Here is a 26,174-nt window from a genome sequence, read left to right as displayed (position 1 = left end):
TACCGCAAGGGTCGGTGTTGAGTCCACTGCTGTTCGTCATTTTTATAAATGACCTACATGAGGGTGTAGAAGGGTGGGTTAGTAAATTTGCAGATGACACTAAGGTCGGTGGAGTTGTGGATAGTGACAAAGGATGTTGTAGGTTCCGGAGAGACATTGATAAGCTGCAGAGCTGGGCTGAGAGGTGGCAAATGGAGTTTAATGCGGACAAGTGTGAGGTGATTCACTTTGGTCAGAGTAACCGGAATGCAAAGTACTGGGCTAATTGTAAGATTCTTGGTAGTGCAGATGAGCAGAGAGACCCCGGTGTTCAGGTACACAGATCCTTGAAAGTTGCCATCCAGGTTGTTAAGAAGGCATACAGTGATTTAGCTTTTATTAATAGAGGGATCGAGTTCCGGAACCATGAGATTAAGCTACAGCTGTACAAAACTCTGGAGTATTGTGTACAGTTCTGGTCACCGCATTATAAGAAGGAAATGGAAACTTTGGAAAGGGTGCAGAGGAAATTTACTAGGATTTGCCTGGTATGGAGGGAAGGTCTTGCAAGTAAAGGCTGAGGGACTTAAGGCTGTTTTCATTGGAGAGAAGAAGGTTGAGAGGTGACTTAATAGAGACATAGAAGATAATCAGAGGGTTAGATAGGGTGGACAGGGAGAGCCTTTTTCCAAGTATGGTGACGGCAAGCACGAGGGGGCATAGCTTTAAATTGAGGGGTGATAGATATAGGACAGATGTCAGAGGTAGTTTCTTTATCCAGCGAGCAGTAAGGATATGGAATGCTTTGCCTGCAACGGCAGTAGATTCGCCAACTTAGTCGTCATTGGACAAACATATGGACATACATGGAATAGTGTAGGTTAGATGGGCTTCAGATTGGTATGACAGGTCGGCGCAACATCGAGGGCCAAAGGGCCTGTACTACGCTGTAATGTTCTATATATCCTTGATCAGGTCCACAAAGGCCACATCTGAACTTTTCTTGACAGCAGAACTTTGAATCCTGGCAGAAATAGATGGACGATAACATTGTAAGCATTATCTTAAAATTAACTTGTCAGTTTGAGATGAGCTTGCTGCAATTCCCATATGAAGGAGGAAGGCATCTTTGCTGTTTGCTGACAATGTATATTAGTCTATTTTATTCCTGTGATGAACATTAGAGTTGATTGTACTTTTTTGCAAGCATTATCTCCTGTAGTTTGTGAACTCGTGCTTAACAATAAGCTTTACTAGCTTAGATAAGGGATGAAAAATTAATTAGAAAGCATTGAAATGATCATTGACAGCAGTTTGGTGAGATCCATGAACTTGGTCATCTGGATTCCAGATATAAATACAGGAATTACTTTATTGAAGGTTGGCTGAGTATTAGGAATGTTGGGCATGCCTATTCTTCTTCCCTGACCAATGCTCACACTTCCCTTACTAATGTGGTGATCCATATGCCAACACTGTCCTGATGAGTCACTGCCATTCTTTGAGATTCACTGAAATTGGCAAAGTTGACAATTGTCAATACTTGGTATGATAGATCAATAAGCATTACATATTAAGCGTTAGCATGTAATTTTACTAACTAGCTGACTGGGTGTTTAGAAACAGTGCAGTATTTTCTAGGAACCTAACACAAATTATGCATTTAAGTAGATAACACAATTATGCATTCTCCTGAAATTAATCTGTAGTTTAATGTACTAGCCCCCTCAGTTCATATTTTTTAAATTTGTTTTATTTATAAAATTGTCATTAATGTAGTTAACCATCAAAATAATTCTTAAATGTTGAACTACCTCACATCTGAGAATTCATTGTAATTTTAAAACTTGTTTGACTTGTGTTTGATTCCTTGGTTAGGTAGTTTAAACAATGAAGAAAGCAAATAAACCTGACTTTTAAATGAAAAATAAATGAGTATGACTTAATCAGCTTGGAAGCTAAAGAATGCAGAAATAAATGACATGACTATAGTATGAGATGTATTTGGGAAATATAGTTGTGGAGCTCAACTTATGATTAGGCAGAGGATATGTATGTATAAAGTGGGAACAGAAGTTGGCCATTCAGCCTCTTCCAGTCTGCTCATCATATCAAGATGTTGGTTGATCTGAGTATGGCCTCAATTCCACTGTCCTACCTACAGGATCTGGGAGAATCCGTGTTTCAGCAGCACAATTTGGCTATAACATTTCTGAAGAATTAGGGAACGATATTTTTGAGAATGCTTACCTCCATTGGCAATAGCACAATTCCAGCGGGGATCAGTTCCTGCGCTTCATTCTGCGTTTGTGCTGATGTCAGTGCCAAAATCTCCGTGCTGATCTGCGCATACGCCAATGTTTGTGCCTTTCTGCACATGTGCCGTGCCCCGCATGCATGGTATCGGTATCGATCTTTGTGCCATTCTGTGCAAGCGTGATGTCATTGCCGGTCTTCATGCTGTCCTGTGCATGCACTGATGTCAGCTGACAACAGAGCAGCTTCCTGTGCAAGCTACTGTACAGCAAGCAGCTTTCTTACATTTTTTAGATGTACGGTGTTAACTTTACTTTTGTTTCATTAATACATATGATTTCAACCTTCATTCAGGCTGTGCTATACTTGGCATTAGATTTTTGAGCGATTGTGAGTGATATTTAATGCTGGTCTGCATCTAACCCCACTTTTCCCATAGGCTTCATTATTTCTACTATGCAATTTTCTATTAAATGAGGTTTCACTGGAACGCAACTGTGGTGTTATAGGAAACCATCTGTATTCCCAATACCCTTTGACTACCTCATTCATCAAGAAGCTAGTTACCTTTGCCTCAAAAATATCCAAGGACTTTCTTCCTCAAAGGCAATGGAAGAAAACTATGACTGAGAAAAAGTCTCTTTCATCTCCATCTTGCATGGGTCCTCCCTTATTTTTAAGCCAGTTCTCCTAGGTCTAATCTCTCCCACAAGCAAAATTATCCTTTTAGCTTACATTCTGGCAAGTCCCCTCAGTATCTTCAATTATTTCAACAAGATGACTTCTCGTTCTTCTGAACTCAAGTAGGTACCAGCCCATTCTTCCTGTCCAATCATTCGTCATAAGATGTCCCCCATGAATGCACCCATGCCCTCACATTTGCATATCAGTTGAGTGAACTCTGAACTATTTCTATAATTTGTTGTTTAAAAACTGTACACAGTACTCCAGATGTGGCCTTATCACTCATACATTGTAGCATAGCATCCTTACTTCTATGTTCCCTTGGAGCAAATGACAATGTTTCATTTACCTTCTAATCAATGAAAGGTAGTTACCGTACATTAATTATTCCCCAAACTGAAGACTGTTGACTCCCTGTGGGCATTCATTCGTCTCATTGTATTGGATGAGGTGTTTGAGCATTGCTTTAGTACAGCTCACATTTGTACCTTTAGAAAAGGAAAAACAGTGATGCAGCATTTATTATGGAAATAATACATCAAAAGATAGCTGAATGTGGAATCAGATTCTGTCATTGAATTCCTCATGTTGGCATAGCCATAGAGATGTACAGCACAGAAACAGACCCTTTGGTCCAACTTAACCATACTGACCAGATATCCCAACCTAATCTAGTTCCATTTGTCACCACTTGGCCTATATCCCTCCAAACCCTTCCTATTCAAGTACCATCCAGTGGCCTCTTAAATATTGCAATTCTACCAGCCTCCACTTCCTCTGGCAGCTCATTCCATACAAGCACCTTCCTCTGCATGAAATATTTGCCCCTTAGATCCCTTGTATATCTTTCCCCTCTCACCCTAAACCTATGCCCTTTAGTTCTGGACTCCCTCACTCCAGGGAAAAGACTTTGTCTATTTATCCTATTTGCCCCTCATTATCCTATAAACCTCGATAAGGTCACCCCTAAGCCTTTGCTCCAGTGAAAACAGCTCCAGCCTATTTAGCCCCTCCCTGTAGCTCAAATCCTCCAACCCTGGCAGTATCCTTGTAGATCTTTTCTGAACCCTTTCAAGTTCAGCAACATTCTTCCAATTTTTTGTATGTACTTTATGAAAAGGTCTAAAAGAACTTGTCAACCTTCTTTCCTGATTACAAAAAGCCAGATTTCTACGAAATTGAAAGCATCATTAAATGGTCGATGTATAAAATGGGATGCAAGTCAAATTTCAAAGCATAGCTATTTGTATATTGCATTCTGCATGCTGCAGCTCAATAATATAATTTGCAAATCTCACAGAGACAAGTGACGATTATTCACTCTGATAGTGTGGAACATACTAAAAGTTGTTATTGTAGTCACATCTGTTTATGCTGTTGTTGTTGATTTGCCACAGTCTAGTGCATATGGTCACTGTCATCCAATAAGATGGGGTTTAAGTATTTTCCACTGGGAATGTAGGAAGTCCAAGTCTGAATAAATAATTTGTTCCTTTTCTCATGTTGCAACATACATGTGTAATTTGCATGTTGATTCCTTTTGTAATTCCTCTAAATTCAGATGACTAATAAAAGTCTAAATGTTGGAAAAATGGCCAGAACGAGTTTGAGTCAAATCATTTTGTTTCATGGTTTTGGGGAATGTTTTCCCATTCTCGTTAAACAAAATACTATAAAATATGCGTGTGTTATTTTAAGCGACTGTAAAAATTGCTTCAGCTGCAATGTTAACTGGATTTCTCTACTTTGTTTGGTCATGCCATCCTACTTCTTGAGACATTGACATGAATATTAGTTACCAAATCTGCTACAGGAGCCTAATTTGCTTTAGATCTGTCATTCCTGATGAAGGGCTTTTGCCCGAAACATCGATATTCCTGCTCCTTGGATGCTGCACCACTCTTTAAGCCAGACTTAGCAATCCTGGGACCTTCAAGCTGACTTGACAATAATTGAACTTTCTCTTTCCCTTCTCCCAAATAGTAGTCACTTGGTTCCACAGGGTATGATAATTTACATGCTATAATGTAATGTGTGAAATTATTTAGATTTGGAATGGGTTGTAAGAATATAAGAAATTTGAAGAGGCGTAGGCCCTCCGACCCGATATAATTGCCATAAGATGTCTTTACTAAAATGCACAATTCCTTTGCAATAAAGGTAAATGTACTTTCTGCTTTTCTATTCCAAGCTCTAGCTGTATATTAATTTTGATTCTTGTGTAGAGAACCAATATTTTACAATGTTTCGCCATTTAAAAATATAGTTAGTTATTCCTACCAAAGTTGGAGACTTCACTCCTCTGCATTTCTATTTTCTTTCATGCTCACTTAACCCCACTATTCTTTTGCAACTTCTTTGTGTCTCAACAGCTTTCTTTTCAACTAAATTTGTATCACAGCATTGTATCCTGTTCCCTCATCAGCAATTAGAATGTTTTCGGTCTCAAATACTTAGAATATGTGATCCTTGTGGCACTTCACTAGTCATCCACCAACTTGAATATGACCAGCTTAATTATATTCCCTGGATTCTATCTGCATGTAATCGTGCTAATCTCCTGTGCTCTACTTTGAATATGATCATTTGTGTATTGCTTTACTGAATGTTTTTTTTGAGAATCTCAAGTATGTTACATTCACTATCTTGCTAGTTAAAGCCTCAAAGCTCTAAAACAGATTTTGTCGAGCATGATTTCCCTTTCATAAATACATGTTGAGTTCACCCAGTGATATCAGTTTTCCGATTACTATTATCAGGCTAATTGATCCGTTGTTTCCCTTTTGTTTCTCTCTGTCCTCTTTTTGAATAACAAATTTCCTTTTTATCAATTCCCAGACAGCACTCTAGGACCTTGATTTCTGAAAGATCAACTGTATTCGCTATCCCTGTAACAATGTTTCTTAAAGCCCTAGTTTATGGGTCTTCAAGGCAAGGGGATTTATCAGTTTTTAGCAATTTATCAATTTGTTTCATTCTATTGATTTACTACTGCTAAGTATTCCTGCTACTTGTTTTTCCCTCTTTCCAGATTTTTGTTTTCTATAAAGATAGAAAAAAACATTTTTCTGATATCTGTTCTGTTCCCTCTTTCCCCATGAAAATGTTTCCTTACCCTGCTTCTAAGGTTTCACGTCTGTTTTTACTAGTTTCTTCCCTTTTACATACCTGTGGAAGCTTTAACAATCTGGTTCTCGCTATTGCTGGTCTATTCCATATTCAATTTTCTCTTCCTGTCTACTTATTGGTTATGTATTGACTCTGGAATCCTCCTACTCCTCAGGCTTACTATTGTTATTCTAATGAGCCTTTTTAAGTCCAATATTATCTTTAACTTTTCTGTTAGTTGTGATTGAGCCACGTTTTGATGAAATTACGGAACTGATATTTCAGTTGACTGAAATTAGGTCCATATTTCAACTTTGTTTTGTTTTTAGCTGATGAAAATTCTGACAAAGCAGTTGGAAATTGTGCCTCATATGTCATTAAAGTGGTAAGTACAAGCACACTTGTGCCTTATATGCTGACATGTGAATTATATTGAAATACACTAGTATGCTTAACTTCTGTCATTTCTTCTTGAGGCTGTCAAATGCTGTGTTTAGTTAGACCATGCCATGCCTCGTGGGAAAATATGTGCAGAAAACTAAATCTGACCTCCAGGCTGCACACAACATCTTTGAGACTCTGAAGGAAAGGTAAATAGTTGATTCTGTTGAATGGTTCCCAAAGTAGACTGTCAAAAGACATGTTTGGTAGTACACCTCCTGGCCAGAGTTGTCAAACAAGCACCATGACTTAGCTTGGATGTTGGTGAGAAAGATCTTTCCTGTTACATCATTCACATACATACAAATTCTCAGTGCCATTGCATGCTCTTCTCGGGCCGCTTGATGGGGAAAGAGGTTGCTGTCTGTCTCCTGGAATTTGTATTGTGAAGAACATCTGTGTAGAGATGTGTAACTTTTTGACATGGTTCATTATGAGCTGCTCTGTAACACAAAGTTCTTCTGTATGAAGTGATCCCAGAGGCGTGCATGAGACAAATATCAGCTGCTGCTGAAAGGTCATCAAATTGGCTAGAAGTGCAATTTGGTCTACCAATAATTTGTTGGCATTTCTGTAGAAAGAGCTTTCCATGACAGTGTTTCAAACTGGAGCATTCCAAAGTCCAGCACTATATATTGAGGGACACTCCAAACTTTATGGGTCAATTGTCAGAAAGACCGAAAAGCAAAATAGTGCAAATGCTGGAAATCTGAAAGAAAAACAGAAATTGTTGGTGAAATTCGGCAAGTCTAGCGGCATCTGTGGAGAGAGAGGAAAAACAACCAACATTAAGGGAAGGCAATGACCTCGTGTCATTATCGTTGGACTGTTAATCCAGAGACCCAGATAATGTTTTGGGGACCTGGGTTCGAATCCTGCCACGGCAGATGGTGGAATTTGAATTCAATAAAAATAATCTGAAATTGAGTCTAATGATGACCATGAATCCATTGTCAGTTGTTGTAAAACAAAAACTCATCTAGTTCATTGATGTCCTTTTAGGAAAGGAAACTGCCACCCTTACCTGGTCTGGCCTACATGTGACTCCAGACCCACAGCAATGTGTTTGACTCTCAACTGCCCTCTGGGCAATTAGAAATGAGTGATAAATTCTGGCCTAGACAGCGGCGCTCTCATCCTGTGAATGAGTGAAAAAAAGTCTGACCTGTTGAGTTTCACTTCTCTTTCCATGCCACAAATGAGGAAAAGAGAGAATTTAACGCTCCCCTACATTGGGACATGTGTAAACTTTCCCTGGTTGTATTTATTAGTAAATGTGTTCTGTGAATGTAAATAGCATGTTACTATATCTAGAATTTTATTTATTATATTTGACTTAATTGGATCTATATTGCACTGTGAACTGCTATACTTGAATTGCACTGTAATATGCCTTGACAAATGCTGTATGTTCTTCAGAAGGATGTTCTGCTTGTATCAAACATCTGGTTACTAGTTAACCTGAACAATCCAGATTGGCTTTGAGAAAAACTGATTTTTGACAGTGGAACCGCAGAAAAGTGTCCTCTTTAAAAAAAGTTTAAGATTTGAAGCTTTAAGACCTGTTCTGAAAATGAGTAGATTTGTCTTTCAAATTGGGTAATACTTGAATTTTGTGCAAGTTTACTCCCTGGATTTGGCAGGCTGTATCATGGAGAATATAATCCATGCAAGGCTGGATTATGTATCTGTCTATCCATTTATTTGATTTGTACAACTCAAGGATAGAATTCATCAGTTGTGATTGTGATAATGTGAAACGGACATTTTGAAAAAAAAACAAGGCTGCTTAGAATTTTGCTGTAATTTTTTCTTTCAATAATCCCACATAATGTGGGACCTGCACTAAAAGAAAAGCAGGAACCCCTACGCTATTGGCTACCATTGTGCCTCTGCTTTCCACCTGCCTGCCTCAGAACTGTTTTATCAACCTTGAACTGCATTGTTGTGCTGGCACAATGAACAGATCTTGTTTATAAACCAGCACCCATAAGATTGGGCTGCTACCAAATAAATATTAGTGTAAAGATTGTTTCTTTTTCTTTGTTTTGTTTCACGATGAAGTCTAAGTTAAGGTAATCTCAGAGGCTTGGTTCAGGCATGCAGGAGTCATTATTTTCTAAATGCTAACTGTACAGTTTAACAGATGAGAAATGGTCTTGGATTGGCCATCTCCTGCAGCAATTCTTAGTTATTTTTCCTTACTTTTCTCTGGATTGTCCCTAATGCTTAGAACCCTGCAAGCACAATGTGATTTCAGTTAATTTTCTTTTGGATGAGTTACTTAGTTCATTTTCATCCCAGGATTATTTAATATTGAGAGGGGGTTGGCCTGGTAGAATCTGTTACTGTAGCAGCTTGTGTAAGGCAGAGGGGTAAGACAGTTGTTAAAAGCAAATTACTGCGGATGCTGGAATCTGAAACCAAAAGAGAAAATGCTGGAAAATCTCAGCAGGTCTGGCAGCATCTGTAAGGAGAGAAAAGAGCTGACGTTTCGAGTCTAACTGACCCTTTGTCATGAGATCTGACAAAGGGTCAGTTAGACTTGAAACGTCAGCTCTTTTCTCTCCTTACAGATGCTGCCAGACCTGCTGAGATTTTCCAGCATTTTCTCTTTTGGTTTAAGACAGTTGTTGTAGGGTTAAAGCACATGGCTGGTAAAGCCAGGGAAATTGCCAATCAGAAGATTCCGTCTCTACTAAATGTTTGAAATGCCAGGGCTGGCTCTAGAGTTTTTAGCAGATCGTTAATACAGTGAGTACGATTATCTGTTCTGTTGTAGGCATTTGGGACATTTGGACAAGTAGTATCAGACTGTGATGTTGCATTGATGACATTGGATCATGTGATGTTTGCAAATGTATTATCTTTTTTATGGTTGGCTCCCCTGTACTTAGGAATCTTTATTAAAGTTTAGTGCCAGCATCTGTTAAAGAGGGAAAACAGAGGGCAGAAAGAAAAGGAGGCCATGCTCTTCACTTCTCCCCTTGCTCTTGATTCCACAGTTAGCTTCTGCCTCTTCCCCCAACTTCATTCATTTCCTAGAATCTGTATTGTAACCTTGCTTTCCTTTAATCATCATTAATTAGCTAACTTTGTATAGGGCACAATTTCTAAATTTGGACATGGTGCAAAATTTAGAATTGCTGTAAACTGAGAGAAACCTCAAAAGAACATACCTTAGTGGAATGGCTGAACATCTGGAAGATAAAATTTAGAGCAGAGCAGTGCGGAATGATTTATTTTGGTTGGAAGAGTATGGCGAGACAGTATAAAATGAGAGGGGCAACTCTAAAGAGGATGCAGGAGCAGAAGAACTGCAAATAATGTGAGGGGGTTGGCCTGGTAGAATCTGTTACTGTAGCAGATTTATTTTGGTTGGAAGAGTATGGCGAGACAGTATAAAATGAGAGGGGCAACTCTAAAGAGGATGCAGGAGCAGAAGAACTGCAAATAATGTACCCACGTAATTGGAGGTGGCAAGGCAGGTAAAGAGTGGTTGATAAAAGTTAGATGATCCCATGATTTAAACATGGGGATAAAGTGGAAAAGTAAACAAGTTATGTTCATCTTTTAGAAACAATGGTATGTCTTCAACTCGAGTTTCAGGCATGAGGAACTTGACTGATAGATTGGAGAAGCTGGGACTGTTCTCTTTCAAGATGAATGTTCAGAGAAAATTTCATAGATATTCGCTCATGAGGGGTCTGGACAAAAATACATGGGGACTTAAAAAGAAACTGTTCTCTGTCATAGTGATTGAGAAGCAGATGGTACAGATTGTAAGGTAGTTGGCAGAATTGGTAATTGGGATATAGTTAAAACATTTTGCGGTGTGGTTATGACCTGGATGCACTGCTTCAGAATGTGAAGGCAGGGTTAACTGAGGCTTTCAAAAGAGAATTAGATCATTATTGAAACCTAAAATTGGCTATGCGATGAAGGTAGCAAAGTCCCACGAGGCAAAATACTTTGACAGTCAGCCAACATAGGTAGAATGTTCTCTAATGCTGTAATCATTCTGATCCTATGTATATTTTTACCATTGCTTCATATGCTGAAGCAATTTTCCTTGGTGAAGAAAATAAACAGTTGTTACTTTGACTTGATTAATTTTCGCATTTCCGTTTTTAATGCCTCAATTGACTTCTAACCCATTGAATTAGCATTGAGACAATATCTTTGACTAAATGATGCTATTCTGTTGTTTTTACCTGTTTGATTAGGAGTTGTTGAAAAATGTGCTAGTAGGACATTTTGTAATTCCTGTCAAATGAGATACAAAGTGTTCTGATAAGGCTAGGTTTGAAAATTAGACACATCGCTTTTATAAATTAGTAAAATGGTCATTTAAAACTAATGCTAAAATCTCTTCCAGTGAATGTTTTTTTAGAAAGTTGTGTTGTGAAATATAAATCCTTTTGGTTGTTTTTCTGAGTAGTGTGGTAGTAGAAATCATCTGGTTTGTTATGCTGTGCAATTCTTCTGGGCCTCGTCAAATGGATTGCTGTAATGGCACCATAGCCACTTTATCATTCATCAATTATAATATCAGCACCAATTTTACCTTTAAAATTTTATGTCAGATAATATTCAGAAACTCTCTTCAATTCATTTACCACTGCATTTTCAAAGTTATAATTATTTATCTTTGGCTGTTCATTTACTACATTTCTGCATCTACTGATCTACTCACTTCTATATTTAATGCCCTAATCTCCTTCAAGACAGTTACTGTCACACTGGCAATCTCACTGATCGCTTATTTCAAATTGTTTAAGTTCAATGAATACAGACTTGAATGACTTTGGCTTTCAACTGGTTTAATCCTGTCACCACCTGGATCTGGCTGGACCACATAAAGCACTGTCAGATTCTGCTCTTATCTGCCAAAAGTGAATGATTTCTGATCATTCTGGAAAACAAGTATCAGCTTCTGTTCTCTAGTGTGTACAACCTTGAACACTGCTCCCCTATTTCATTGGCCCTTGCCTGCAACAACTAACGTGAGATACTCATAACTTTGTTGGACGAATAGCTACTTAAAACACTTCAACTGTCTGTGCTGGTTCACCTCCTCACCACCATCACCAGGCTAAAGCTCCCAAATCACTGCTGCCTATCGCTGACATTTTTGTTGTTTCTATGCTGTTTCTCTGGAACCCTCCATGCTCACCTTGTCTGAGATGAGTCGTTAATGAGTCAAATCTCCTTGCCCTTATCCTTACTGCTGATGACCCAACTTCCATTCAAATGTATGTTTATGATTTTCTGTACTCTTTAATACCTCCAAGCAAGCCTCCACCTTTGTTATAGTGCAGAATGAGCTCTTACCAAAGTCAAAATTACATCTTAAATAGTTTTGCTGTTAGTAAATCCATTCTTTCGTCCCCTTTGTCTATAACTTTTGGCATGGTTAGCGATTCCCCTCCCCTCTATTGCCTTTCTTTCTTCTCTGAATTGGGTTAAATTGTACACTTGTGATTCCATTTCTTGTATATCAATTTAGAGCCATAGCTACAATAGCTTATCTTCCGAATTCCTTGTGGTTGTTTTTCGATTCCTCAAGGCACTAACCTTGTCCCATTCCTATATCTCATGTATGTGTAGTTCCTTCATAGCAAGTTCATACCATCCATTTTCACTCTATGCTGGTCAACCCTATCTCTTCATTATGTCTCAATTCTCCTCTGACTATCTGTCGCATTGCTTTATGCAAGTCACTACACTGAGTGGACCTTTCCTCCAAGTAAACACTTCAATATTTGGGAAGACTGAAGCCTGTATTCAGCGTGTCAGTCTCCCTTTCAAATGTCCAGCGCCTACCACTGACTGCCTTTCTCCTTGGCAATTGGGTCTGTGGCTGAACTGTTGCTTGATTGAGGTAATACTTGATCCTGCAGTGAACTGTATACAATATATATGCACCATGATGCGAACTATCTGTTTTCACCATTATCCAACTTGGTCTCCACTCATCTACTAACACCATGTTTTTGTTGCCTGGAAACTTGACTGGTTCTGTGTACAACTGACCTATCTTCTGACATTCAACCCGCCATAAACTTGATGTCATCCAAATCTTTGTTTCCTAACTTGCAATAATTCTTGGTCATCTATCTGACTTGTGCTTGCTGACCTACAGAGGTTCATGGTTAAGCAATGCTCAATTTATATTTCTCGTTTTTATTTTCTAATCCTACCTTCTTATCTCCATTCTCTTTCAGCCATATAAGTTGCTGAGATTTTTGCTATCCTTGAATTCTGGGCTCTCGAGCATCCCTAATTTTAAACAATAAATTGAGTAATCACTCATAAGTATGCCAAAGTCCTAAGTTCTGCGATTGTCTAAATAAATCCATCTCATTGATGAAACTCAGAGTCATGGCGATGTACAGCACGGAAACAGAACCTTCGGTCCAACTCGTCCATGCCAACCAGATATCCCAACCTAATCTAGTCCCACTTGCCAACACCTGGCCCATATCCCTTCAAACTCTTACCATTCATATACCCATCCAGATGCCTTTTAAATGTTGCAATTGTATCAGCCTCCAACACTTTCTCTGGCAGCTTATTCCATACACACACCACCCTTTGCATGAAAAGGTTGCCCCTTAGATCTCTTTTATATCTTTCCCCTCTCACCCTATTCCCTCTAGTTCTGGACTGCTCCACCCAGGGAAAAGATCTTCTCTATTTGCCATATCCATGCCCCTCATGATTTTATAAATCTAGTTAAAGTCACCCCTCAGCCTCCGATGCTCCAGTAAAAACAGCCCCAGACTTTTCAGCCTCTCCCTGCAAGTTTAAATCCTCCAACCCTGACAACATCCTTAAATATTTTCTGAACCCTGATGATTTGACTGAATGTCTCTGGATTATTATTGAAATGTACAAAATATTATGGTTTCAATCATACACAGTTTATAGAATCCTAATGTGTGTCTCTTCTGTTTTTAGGAACCCAGCACCAATGGACCACTTTTTTCAGAACTCAAGTTTTATATGAGAGCAGCAAAACCAGAGCTAAGTGAGTTCAAGTATATTGCATGTGAAAGATCAGTTGTCATGTAGTGTGGAAGTAACTGACTTTCCTAAAACTAACCTGTGAACAAATTGGATCTATGAAATTGGATTTGTTTGTAAGTGCTAAATATTCATTACATAAGCGTTGCATATTTAGTGGAAATGCTGGTGATTGTTTGGTTTACTGCATCAATCCTGTACCCATTGATTCTGTATTTGTGAATGTTCTGTTTAAATAATTGCTCATGTCCATAAGTAGTAATTTTAAAACTTTTGGTGCTAATCTGAGTGCAACGCAGAAACTGTAGCATTTTCTTTAGTCATCAGCTGGGTTTATTTGAAAATATGACATACATCTGTATCCAAGTTCTAACATGCTGTCTGTTGATCACTTCCTTATCTATGGATGCCCGTTGCTGATCTTTTCAATAATAATTGCTGACAGACTGGCAATTGTGGCATTTAGTATGAAGTGCTGTTGTTGCTCAGACATATTCTAGTCAAATAACTTTGTATCTATCTCAAAAATATATTTTCCTATTTTCCTAAGACTGTTCAAGGTTATGAGAAGTATAATTGTGCTTCTCTTGGACAATAGCGTCATAATGTATTTGATGTAAATTATTTTATCCAAACTTTTTTTGTGATTTTTTTTTTTCTTTCCACAGTTCATAGCTGGATAGCATCCCGCAAATTAAATTATCTTGGTGTACCCAAGTATTGGGGCTCAGGACTATATGATAAAGGAGGCAACAGGTAAGCTTGTATGCAGCCTATCATGCATTGCAGGTCAGTGGAGGTGTATTTTGACTCTAGAATATGCATTAATCCCCAGAGTTTTTGCAGTGAATTGATTTTCTTCAATTTTGTGGCCTTCGGAGCTCCATCAAGCTGAAAGCACATGTTGTTTCAAACTGAAGCTTTATTGTCTTTAGAGCGTTTACTATTAACTGCTGCTGCTTCCAATCATAAAATAAGATTAGTTTCCGTGAATGGCCACTGTGTGGCACATCTTGCTCCCAACTTTGACAAAGCCTGCTTCCTGGCTAACTTGCATACTGCTACACTATTTTCCAAATTGCTGGAAAGTGGTCATTGTCCCTTGAGGCGAAGGCTCCTTCCTATGCCTTGCTTTCCTCCTTTTATCACTTTTTTTTTAAAGTTACCTTTGACCAAGCTTTTGATTGCCTGACCTAATTTTTCCTGGTGTGACTAAATATCATACTTCATTATATAATGCTCCTGTGAAATGCCTTGGGCCACTTCATTATGTTGAGTTATGTGGATAAAGGTTGCTGTTGAAAATTTTTACACATTACAGTTTGAGAAGCTAAATATAGTTCCGGAAAGTGCATGTTCATGTAAATTTTCTCACACTCATGCGTTGCTTTTCAAGGGGCACTACTTGTATTCTTGTCCAAACTGATTGGAACCAATCAAATCAATTGTGACATACTTTGTAATACAAAGTTAAAATTTGAAAGAAATGGATTAAATTGCGAATCTGTGTCCTGTTGAATTGAATTTGAGATCATTAAAATGTTTTATTTTGTTTCAGTATATGTTCAAAGGGCTTTGGAGATAGTGGGCAGCACGGTACTCAGTGGTTACCACTGCTGTCTCACAACACCAGGGTTCCAGATTCGATTCCAGCATTGGGTGACTGTGTGGAGTTTGCACATTCTCCCCGTGTCTGCATGGGTTTACTCCGGTTTCCTCCCACAATCCCAGGATGTGCACATTAAATGAATTGGCCATGCTAAATTGCGCCATAGTGTTAGATCAGTTAGTCAGAGGGAAATGGGTCTGTGTGGGTTATTCTTCAGAGGGTTGGTGTGGACTGGTTGGGCCGAAGGGCCTGTTTCTACACTAGGTAATATATAATATATATATAAAACTGGGGTTAATTGCTTATACGATATTACTAAGGTAGTTGAAGATTGGGATAGATCAACACACCCTATTAGATCGGGAGATAGGAACAGGAATGGGCGGTCCACTCAGATCAACAGAGAAAACTCCTGGTGGGGGCTTTGTTTGGTTTAATGTAATTTAAATTAAGTATTAGCACAGGGAAAATGACCATGTCCTGTGGCAGTTTGTTGAATAGTTACTATAAATCTGTTCTTCCTTTATTCTAATTTATCTCTGTTGATAAATAAATAGTGGCAGATTTGTCACATTTATTCAGTTATTAGACAAAAATGACTCATCCTACTTAAGTCATGTTACATACCAGTCGGAGTGTGGTGCTGGAATGGCACAGCAGTTCAGGCAGCATCCGAAGAGCAGGAAAATCGGCGTTTCGGGCAAAAGCCCTTCATCATGTTGCATGCTAGTAGGGATGGTTATCATTTAAAAGAAAATTTTAACATCTTGATTTAAACAGTAGCTCAATGCCACAAGACTACTTTTTCTAAACAAGAATCTTCATTATATACATATAAATCTTAAATAAAGCAAATACAATTAACTTCTAATATGTACTTGTACACCATGTTGTTGTGCACTCAAATTTACTTAAATTCCCCCATTAGTTCTCATGGGATGCATCAATCTAAAAGTTATGGGAAAAATAGCCCCTGTGTACACTGCAGTCCTCTGGAAACTTAGCTTTAATTCCCCTTGGTTCCAACTATTCTTCAAGGCAAAAGTTTAATTTGTCTTAATAGACTGGATGCACAATTGTTTTCGTTCTGGCTACTTGAAAGCTAAGCTGTTTCAATTACTGCCTTCAAACTAGGCAACCATCAGGTGTCTGTTCCCTCACAACATTCAAACTGAGGTTAATCCTCACCTGCATTTCACAGTTTGAATCATATTTGTTTATAGTGCAGGTATCCTAAGTAAAAGTTACTCCAACTATGTCTTAGATTAGATTAGATTACTTGCAGTGTGGAAACAGGCCCTTCGACCCAACAAGTCCACACCGACCCGCCGAAGCGCAACCCACCCATACCCCTACATTTACCCCTTACCTAACACTACGGGCAATTTAGCATGGCCAATTCACCTGACCTGCACATCTTTGGACTGTGGGAGGAAACCAGAGCACCCGGAGGAAACCCACGCAGACACGGGGAGAACGTGCAAACTCCACACAGTCAGTCGCCTGAGGCGGGAATTGAACCCGGGTCTCAGGTGCTGTGAGGCAGCAGTGCTAACCACTGTGCCACCGTGCCGCCCACAAATTAGTAAGCTGAAAGTCACATGGGCTGCAGCTAATGTTTCCAATAAACATTCAAATAAATTGAAACTAGAGTGCATCCCTTAGCATCATTCTTCTCCATATTGAAACCCCCTGAGCTGGCTACTCAAACCAACTTTGATTAATTATCCATAATTTGCTTCATCAGATCAAATAAGGCATTGTAAACTGGTTTTGCAATAGTGAAGACTTCGCTGAATGCATTTAAACTAATTTTGTCTTACTCCAAATTAAAAGTATCTCTCTGGGCTGCGGTTCTTGCAAGCATTGCAAATATTGTCTCTAGCTCTTTGGCTAATAAGCTAGGTGGATTTTTTTATGGTCATGTTTCTAATTGTTAACTTCTTAAGCAAACATGGGCCCGATCTTTTAAGACTTAATAGCCTCTTAGTTTACTTTAATTTCATTTACTTCAATTCCTGACGTTAAAACATTTGATTCCCACACCTAAATCTATACTAAAACACATAACCAAGTACTGGGTATTCCTAACAATATGACAGAAGGTCTACTGCAGGCCCCTATCAAGTATTTACAGGCAACTTGCTTAAGAGTTTCATTTTGGAGTGGGGTCACAGTCATCTTTGAGTAGATCTTAGGACAGAATTTAAATAGCGTTAAAGGTATTTGACAGTGCAGTCAATGAAGCTGGACCTGATTGCAATTCAGGAAAATATTTTTTAATTAAAAAGCTTACATTTTGGTGACAGCCTCCAGTTGCTTATCAATTACTTATGTTTCAGACTAAATATTTAATGAGTATTGAGGTGGTCCCTTGTTTAGCAGGTCATGCATTTGACTGGGTTATGTTACGTTCAGTACTGATTGACTTTGCTATATGATGCTATGTTTCTGTGTGAACCATCCTTTCCTAAACGTAGCATTGGTTGCTTTCAGTGCAACTCTTTTTTTTCAAATAGGGGCTGCAAACATTATCTTTGCAGTGTGAATAAGGGCTCACCATGTGCATGCCCTCTCTTGTTTTTCATTATTTCAAATTTACATATTATGAATCTGCCAGATTGCACTTGGGAAATATTGGTGAAGCACCATTAGATATCTGGGTTCTTGCATAAAAATCCAAAAGAAAATCATATATCCTGTTCTGAAGAAGAGTGATGAGACCCAAACTGTTGACTCTTCTTTCTCTCTGCAGATGCTGTCAGACCTGCTGAGTTTGTGCACTTGTTTATTTTTGTTGCAATTGTATCCTTTTTTTTCCCTTATGCTGTCTTGCTACTGTCCTTTTTACAGGCCAATTTGCCTATTTATGCAACTGAGCAAGTAGATAATTAACCATTATCTGAGAGACTGGGCAGCTCTCTCATTTGGAGGCAGGCACTTAATTATATACTTTAAAGAGCAACATTCTGTAACAAGGCCAAGCGAGGAGGCAAAGTTTAGCCAAAGTGGGAGTCGAATCTATGCTGTTGGTGTAATTCTTAACCACACACTGGCTATCTAGCCACTTGAGCTAATTGTCCTTCAATACCATTGATATGGCACAATAGATTTTAGTTAAAATTTGAAGAATTGCGTTGCAATTTAATCTGGAAACATATTATTTGAACAGGTTCAATTATTTCAAAGAATGCCGATCACAAATGAATATTGGATATGTATTATTTAAGATTGAACTTCTCTTTTGAATTTAGTTATAGATTTATGGTGATGGATCGGTTTGGATCTGATCTTCAGAAAATATTTGAGCAAAATCATAGGATTTTCCCAAAGAAATTTGTGCTGCAGTTGGGTCTTCGCTTGGTAAGTTATAATGTTCATTATCTGAAATGTTGTATTGTGGCAACATCTGTTTTAAGTCTTTCTTTATTCAATAAGGAACACTTTGGTAGTAAATTGGGACTTTGTACAATATAATACTCCAAAGTGTTGTGTTCTATAGTTACTTTGAAATAAAGATTTTTAGCCTGTTAGTTTCAGACTTAATATTTAGTGAATGTTGAGGTGGTCCCATCCTCAGTAGCAGTGTGGAAGCTGCAGTTGGCTGTCTTTTCCATGATAATCCAAATACTAATGGCGACTTAGAAAGGTATTCCAGCAAAGGACTACTAAGTTTGCTTGGAAGAAAACTAATCACAAACTTGTATGACATGAGGTTCCAAATCATTGTCTTTATGGGCCACTTATTCACTTGCAATGGAGTCTCTTGCCCATGTAAGAATAATTGCAGTACAGAACATCAACCACAACTCTAAATTAAAATCTAATTTTCTGTAATTAAATTTGCATAAAAGCATTCCCTGCAAGCTACACTGTAGACTATAGTTTAAAATTAATTTTGTCTAATTGAAAACATCTTGCACAGTAATGTGTGTTATGACAAAAATAAACTTTCACTAGACCCTCCTGGGCTAAATGGCTAAGGTTCAAGCACTGCATGTGACTCATGGGCTTCTGTTTAAATATTCAAGGCCTTGGAGAGTTGATTTGGATGAATTGTTCACACTATTAATGATTTTATAACAATCTAAATTATTATAAAGCTGAACAGTGTGATTAGCCATTCCTGTTATTGTCTTTTGAAACTGGTATTGTTTATGATTCACTCTAACCATCCCCTGGGGTTAGCCAGGTAAAATGAGGCTGACACAATGATAGTTGTTGCAATTGCCTTTTGTGTTTCAAGAAAGCTTGTGATAAAGGATACTAAAACTTCCTGTCCACATGTTTGCGAGTTGTCGTACATTTTATTTTCCATCCAGTACTGACCTGCACTGCAGCTTTTCCAATGTCAGTCTCAAACATCATCTTTCCTTTTTGTTATTATTCATACATGTGAAAAATTGTGCTTTTGTTTTGTTAAAAACTTCAGGACTGTCAGATTTCTGATGAGCTATAATCTGATTGAGACGCCTCCACTATTCAAAGGGCCTCCTACTTTCCTATATGTCTGGAGCAAACATGTTGTACTTCCACAATATATGCAGAAAGAAAATAATCTGAGATGAGAAGTGACTTTCACAAAGACTGTTTGATCACGACTGCAAGTTGCATTGAATTCTAAAGTGCAGAATGATTTAAGATTCTAGATGCCATTTTCATAAATCTTCCTTAAAAAGGTGAAACCAATGGGAAGACTTCTGTGTGTTGAGAGGTTGGCTTCATAAAATAAACAAGACAATTTAGTGTTTCACCCTTCAGGTATACAACTTAAGTACATGTGTAGACATTCTACTGCATGAATGAAACTGTTTCATTTGCACAATTCTTCCAAAATGCTATCAGGTCCTTATGATTCCTATCTATTGCCGTTTAACTCAATTGTTTTCTTTTGATAGATTGACATTCTAGAATACATCCATGACCATGAGTACGTGCATGGGGACATCAAAGCTTCAAATCTTCTCCTCAGTTACAAGAATCCTAATGAGGTTCTTTTTGTTTTGCTTATTATTTAGTGCAATCATGAATTGTTTGAAGTATGTAAAAACAAAGGGAAGTTAGCCTTTTTTTTCTAACTTTACTACCAGATGTTGTGTTATTTTCTAACAAATCGTAAAATTATTTTGTGTTTAAGAGTGAACATTGGTCTGTTGTTGTGTTAGTTCAGCCATTGAAGAATTATCTCTTGATGGTAACTAATTTGGTTTTATTAGTTATTGTTAGTGGCAGAGCATTAGAGCTCCCTTGATGTCAGGGGGAAATTACTGTCTCACCTTTGGTTTATAAAAGTTATTGACAACCTCAGGACATCCAGAACCAATGCAATATTTTAGATGTATAAATGGGCTGAATATATGCAAGGTCATTCATTCTTTCTGCAAATCAAAATGATAATTTACTAATTTATCCTTCTGTCATTCAATCGAATGCTGCTTAAGTCTCCTGTAAGTTATTGACCTGGACTATAATAAAGTCTCTCTTTGGACTTTGCTGATCCCTAGGGAACTGTGATCTTGTTTGGAAGCTTCTTTTTAATCAGGGTAGATAAGGAGCTGCCTTCAAACATTTTGTCACTTAGCATTTTTGTCTGTATCTTTGTGTGCAAGCTAAGTACATGAAGCCCCTACCAGAACTGGAAGAATGCTAGAAAAAAAATTGAATACGCAAGAATGCATATCTGTATGTTCCGGATTAGAGCTCAATGGGTAAAATTCATCCGCTGTAAGAATTATCTGATTCATTGTTTCACCCCTAAGGTAGCGTAGCCGCTTTGCAAAAGGAAGCAGTACATATTAACAGCTCCCACAATTATTTCAATAATACACTATTATACTTAGTAGATTTGTGTTGTACCACAGGCAATTTTGTTCAGTCCAAATAACTCAGTATGCATTTATGTTTTTCTAAAATGTTTCATTCACTTATGAATGAAAATTACTCTTCCCAAAAAAAAACAAACTCAGGATATGGCTAGGATTTAAAAGTTCCAACAAAATTGGGAAATTACCTGTTTCCTCCTTCACTGACCTGTAACACCCACGGAAACTATTATATTCTGAAATGATCATTGATCCCTATGGAAATTGATATTTTCAGGACTTAAACACTTCTGTTGATACTGAGAAAAAAAGCAGTAAGTACAGGCAAAAGTGGATTTTTTTAATCCCAATGGTGAAGGTCAGTCACTTCCTTCTAGTTCATTGAAATAGTCTACATAGGCACTAACCTAGTTTAAGCTTTTCAGGAGTTAAATGTATTGGTTCAGCAAACTCTTTATTACCTGAGGCAAGTTTAATGTTACTACAGCTTAGTAGTAACATTAAACAACAGAGGTGTTTAGTAAGCAGTCACAAGTCACAAAGTTAACTCTGCTTTTTGAGACATTTTCAATCTTTCTTCAAGGTGTTATCACATTTATGAAGCTGTGATTATCTAATGTATTTTAAGATCATTTTCAATTTGTAGAGTTGTTTTCTTGTTGCTGTCCTGTGGAGAAAATTGGGTGGGTGGGCTGATATGTTTGTGTGTCAAAACCAGTGTAGCTAGCAGTTGGATCAATGGAAAATAGCACCATGCAGTATCCCATTCACTGAGGAAACAAGCTCTGGTTTTGCATAAAGCATCAAAATTCCTTGCCAACCGTAGCAGCTAATTTACTGGGAACTTGATTATTTTTGTTCCTAACTGCTGTTTAATACGTATATATTTGTACTTTGGTCCACACTCTACACATAATTATGTTGTACATTGAGAGGAACTTGTAAAGAATGACTGTGTCACGGAGGTGACTAAATGTCATGCTTACAGCATATGCCCTGGGCATGCTCATAACTTGAATATATGGGAAAGAAAGGAAACCATTGCAATGAACTTAAGCAAATAAAATACTCGGAATATTCACATATGGTAAAATAATAAATAACTTTCTCTTTAAACTATCACTATTCATCAAGTCTTAACTTGTTAATATCTCTGACTCTACTCTGCCCCAAACTTCATTATTTAGTTAGTTAGCTTGAGAGTGATTTCTTGGGGATCCCAAAGATTTGTGATCTAGCTAGACTATTTTATGGTCCAGTATCCAGTCTGATTTTGTTTGTAATTTAAACTTTCTTAGGTATATTTAGTTGATTATGGCCTTGCATATAGATACTGTCCAGAAGGAGTACACAAAGAATACAAAGAAGATCCAAAGCGTTGCCATGATGGTACTCTTGAGTTTACAAGTATTGATGCACATAAAGGAGCAGGTATGTGTGAACAAGTTTTGAGAATGTATTTAATTATGTGTGGACCATCGTGCTCATTCAGAAGCATGTACTGAGCTACCAGTACTCATCTGGTTACGGCTTATTTATTCCAAATTGTTCTGCAATGGAACTAACTGGGATTTGATAATTCCCTTGTTTGAGTTGTCACATTACTTGATTTCTCTAGAGGAGGCATCATCTCTTTGCTTCTTGAAAGTTATGGACCAGTTATGTGAGGTTGTTTATTAGATGGTTGTCTTCTGTCACTGACTTGAGATTAGATTAGATTACTGACAGTGTGGAAACAGGCCCTTAAGTCCACACCGACCCTCCGAAGAGCAACCCACCCAGACCCATTCTCCTACATTTACCCCATTCACTTAACACCACAGACAATTTAGCATGGCCAATTCACCTAACCTGCACATTTTTTGGACTGTGGGAGGAAACCAGTACCCACGCTGACACTGGGAGAATGTGTAAACTCCATACAGACAGTTGCCTGAGGCAGGAATTGAACCCGGGTCTCTGGCGCTGTGAGGCAGCAGTGCTAACCACTGTGCCTCCGTGCCGCCCATATCTGTACTGTTTTGGGTATCTCTCATTTTGCTTTGTAGGGTTGTCTCATGTATTTTCTGTGATTGCTGTCTGCCCATTTCAATGAAGTATGGCATTTCCAGAGCCCACCATTTATTAAAGTTAGTTGTTTTTTTTATCCACCCTAGTCCTGCCCCACACAGTTTCATAGTTCATGTCCCATGCTTGCTTGAAGATAGTCTTGTTGTAAGGTCCATCTCTTTTTATTTTGTTTTCTCCACCTTATTTCTATTGAACTATTAACTACTAACTCCCTTCCTAGTTCTCATGTTAATTAATAATGTTTAGTACACTCTTTCATTGAATCGTGCTTCCTTCTTTCAGATCAGTTGTTAATACCTCTCTCCCCAGAGAATCAACCATTGATGCTATCTTCCTTGCAAACTATTGCTCCATTCCCAGCATCTCTCTCTCTCTCTCTAGTACATTGTCACTTTTTTTTCTGGTTGGCAAGAAGAAACAATTACCACAAGTTTAGCTCTTCATGACCTTATATGTTTACAATCTGTTGATGATTTGGATACTAGGATCATAAGGACTACAAGCCAGATTTGCACATCACACTAAAATAGGTGGGGAGGTAAGTTGCAATGAAATAAATTTACAAACTGATATGGGTGGGTTAGGTCAATAGGCCAAAAATTGACAGATGAGACTTAACATGTATAAGTGAGGTTTTCCATTTTGCTCAGAGGAATAGCAAGGCAACGTATTATCTAAATGGAGAGAAACTTCAGAATGCTTTGGTACAGAGATCTGGGTGGCTTTGTGCATGAATCATAGAAAACTAGTGTGCAGGTACGGCAGGTAATAAGGAAGGGAAATTAAATTCTGACATTCATCACTAACTGAAGAGAACTGTAGAGAAGTGTTGCTGAGATTACACAAGGTATTACTGAAACTGTACCTGGATTATTACATTCAATATTGGTATATAAACATGAGGAATGTAGTTGCATTGGAAACAGTTCAGAGGAAGATTGATTCCAGAAGTGAGGGGTTTATCTTAAGAGCGATTGAGCAGTTTAGCCTGATGTTCTCTGGACTTCAGAAGAAGAAAAAGAAATCTAATTGAGGTATGTAAGATGCTAAAGGGGATTGACAAAGGAGACATCAAGAGGATATTTCCACATCTAGCGATAGAGGTGGGTCATAGTTTTAAGCTAAGGGATTGCAGATTTAAATCAGATGAGCAGAAACTACTTCAGGTGGCACAGCGGCTCAGTGGGTACACTGTTGCCTCATAGCACCAAGGACTCTGGTTCGATTCCCATCTCAGTCGACTGTGTGGAGTTTGCACATTCTCCCTGTGTCTGCGTGGGTTTCCTCAGGTGCTCCAGTTTCCTCTTACAATTCAAAGATGTGCAGGTCAGGTGAATTGGCCATGTTAATTTGCCCATTGTGTTAAGCGCATTAGTCAGGGGTAAATCTAGGGAAGAGGAATGGGTCTGGGGGGTTACTCTTCGGAGGGTCAGTATGGACTTGTTGGGCCAAATGATCTGTTTCCATACTGTAGGGAATCTAATCTATTGAACAGTCATGAATCTGTGGAATTCACTACCTAGAATGTGGTAGATGCAAGACATTGAGTAAATGGAAGGAGGAGATAGACAGACAGATTTTTAATGAATAATGGGTCGAAACGGTATAAAAAGCAGACAAAAAAGTGGAGCTGAGACCAAGCTGAGATTAGAGTCGAGAGTGTGGTGCTGGAAAAGCACAGCAGGTCAGGCAGCATCCGAGGAGCAGGTGAATCGATCTTTCAGGCATAAGCCCTTCATCAGCAATTGCGCTGAGAGAAAAAATGGGAGGGGTGTGGTGGGGAGGTAGCTGGGAAAGTGATATGTGGATGAAGGTGAGGGAGAAGGTGATAGGTCAGAGGGGGCAGTGATGGACATTCCAGAGGGTGGTGCCGAATTGGAGGCTTGGAACTGGGATAATGTGGAGGGAGGGGAAATGACGAAGCTGTTGAAATCCACATTTATCTCTGTGGTTGCAGGGTCCCAAGGCGGAATGAGGTGTTCCTCCTCCAGGTGTCAGGTGGTAACGGTTTGGCGGTGGAGGAGGCCCAGGACCTTCATGTCCTTGACAGAGTGGGCAGGGGAGTTGAAGTGTTCAACCCTTGCATCCGGTGTGGTCTCCTCTACATTGGGGAGACAGGACGCCGCCTTGCGGATCATTTCAGAGAACATCTCTGGGACACCCGCACCCACCAAGCCCACCGCCCTGTGGTTGAACACCTCATTCCGCCTTGGGACCCTGCAACCACACACACAAATGTGGATTTCAACAGCTTCCTCATTTCCCCTCCCTCCACATTATCTCAGTTCCAAGCCTCGGCACCACCCTCTGGAATGTCCATCACTGCCCCCTCTGACCTATCACTTTCTCCCTCACCTTCATCCACCTATCACTTTCCCAGCCTCCTCCCCCACCCCCCCCTCCCATTTTTTCTCTCAGCGCAATTCCTGATGAAGGGCTTATGCCTGAAACGTTGATTCTCTTGCTCCTTGGATGCTGCCAGACCTGCTGTGCTTTTCCAACACCACACTCTCAACTCTGATCTCCAGCATCTGCAGTCCTCACTTTTGCGAAGCTGAGATCAGCCATGATCGTATCAACTGGTAGGGGAGGCCTGTTGGGCTGAATTGCTACTCTCGGGTCTTCTGTTCTTTTGTCAGATTTTAAATCCAGGCTTATTTTGTCTGGAAATCCATGTTTGCATCTGTGCAATTAGATGTTGCCTGACAGTTGCAAGTTATTATTTGCGTGATTGTGATAGCAGTGAATTATCTCTTCCCATCCTTGCCATTTTTTTTAGCCGCCTTCATGAATGAACAATCTATATTCCTGCAGTAGCTGGATGGGCTCTTGTGTAGTTTCATTCTTTGGGCAGTCAGAAAATCAGCTGCAGTGACTTTTCATCCCCATCCAACGTATCGCCTCTTTAAAAAAAGTCAAGCATTTACACTTAAACCACTTTTATTTCTAAACTGCATTCTTTTGATTTTGTAGCTGTACTGGATCAGTTTAGCTAGGGAAGCATGTAGTTCTGGAGCATAAATCTTCAGCACTATTGCCAGCATGTACCAGAAGGTTTTGATGAAATACCACATCAAAGTTTATTGCAGAGAATAAGAGTTCACGGTGTTGGGGATAATATGTTGCCATGGATAAAAAATTGGCTAGCTGAAAGAAATAGGCATAAATGGGTCCTT

General features: G+C 38.8%; 1 protein-coding gene across 2 annotated transcripts in view; it reads left to right on the top strand.

Moving 5' to 3' along the window:
- The window catches only part of vrk1 (VRK serine/threonine kinase 1), a 78,329-nt gene that overhangs the window by 17,939 nt on the left and 34,216 nt on the right, over positions 1–26,174 (top strand). For both annotated transcript variants that reach the window (XM_043697153.1, XM_043697154.1), the window contains 6 exons: positions 6,357–6,412; positions 13,432–13,501; positions 14,166–14,253; positions 18,361–18,469; positions 20,005–20,097; positions 22,227–22,359. In XM_043697153.1, the coding sequence (XP_043553088.1) occupies positions 6,357–6,412; positions 13,432–13,501; positions 14,166–14,253; positions 18,361–18,469; positions 20,005–20,097; positions 22,227–22,359 (549 nt within the window). The remainder of the gene's footprint in view (positions 1–6,356; positions 6,413–13,431; positions 13,502–14,165; positions 14,254–18,360; positions 18,470–20,004; positions 20,098–22,226; positions 22,360–26,174) is intronic.

This window comes from Chiloscyllium plagiosum, chromosome 10 (genome assembly GCF_004010195.1).
Source record: "Chiloscyllium plagiosum isolate BGI_BamShark_2017 chromosome 10, ASM401019v2, whole genome shotgun sequence".
Lineage (NCBI taxonomy): Eukaryota > Metazoa > Chordata > Chondrichthyes > Orectolobiformes > Hemiscylliidae > Chiloscyllium > Chiloscyllium plagiosum.
This window is presented reverse-complemented; position numbering and strand designations above follow the sequence as displayed.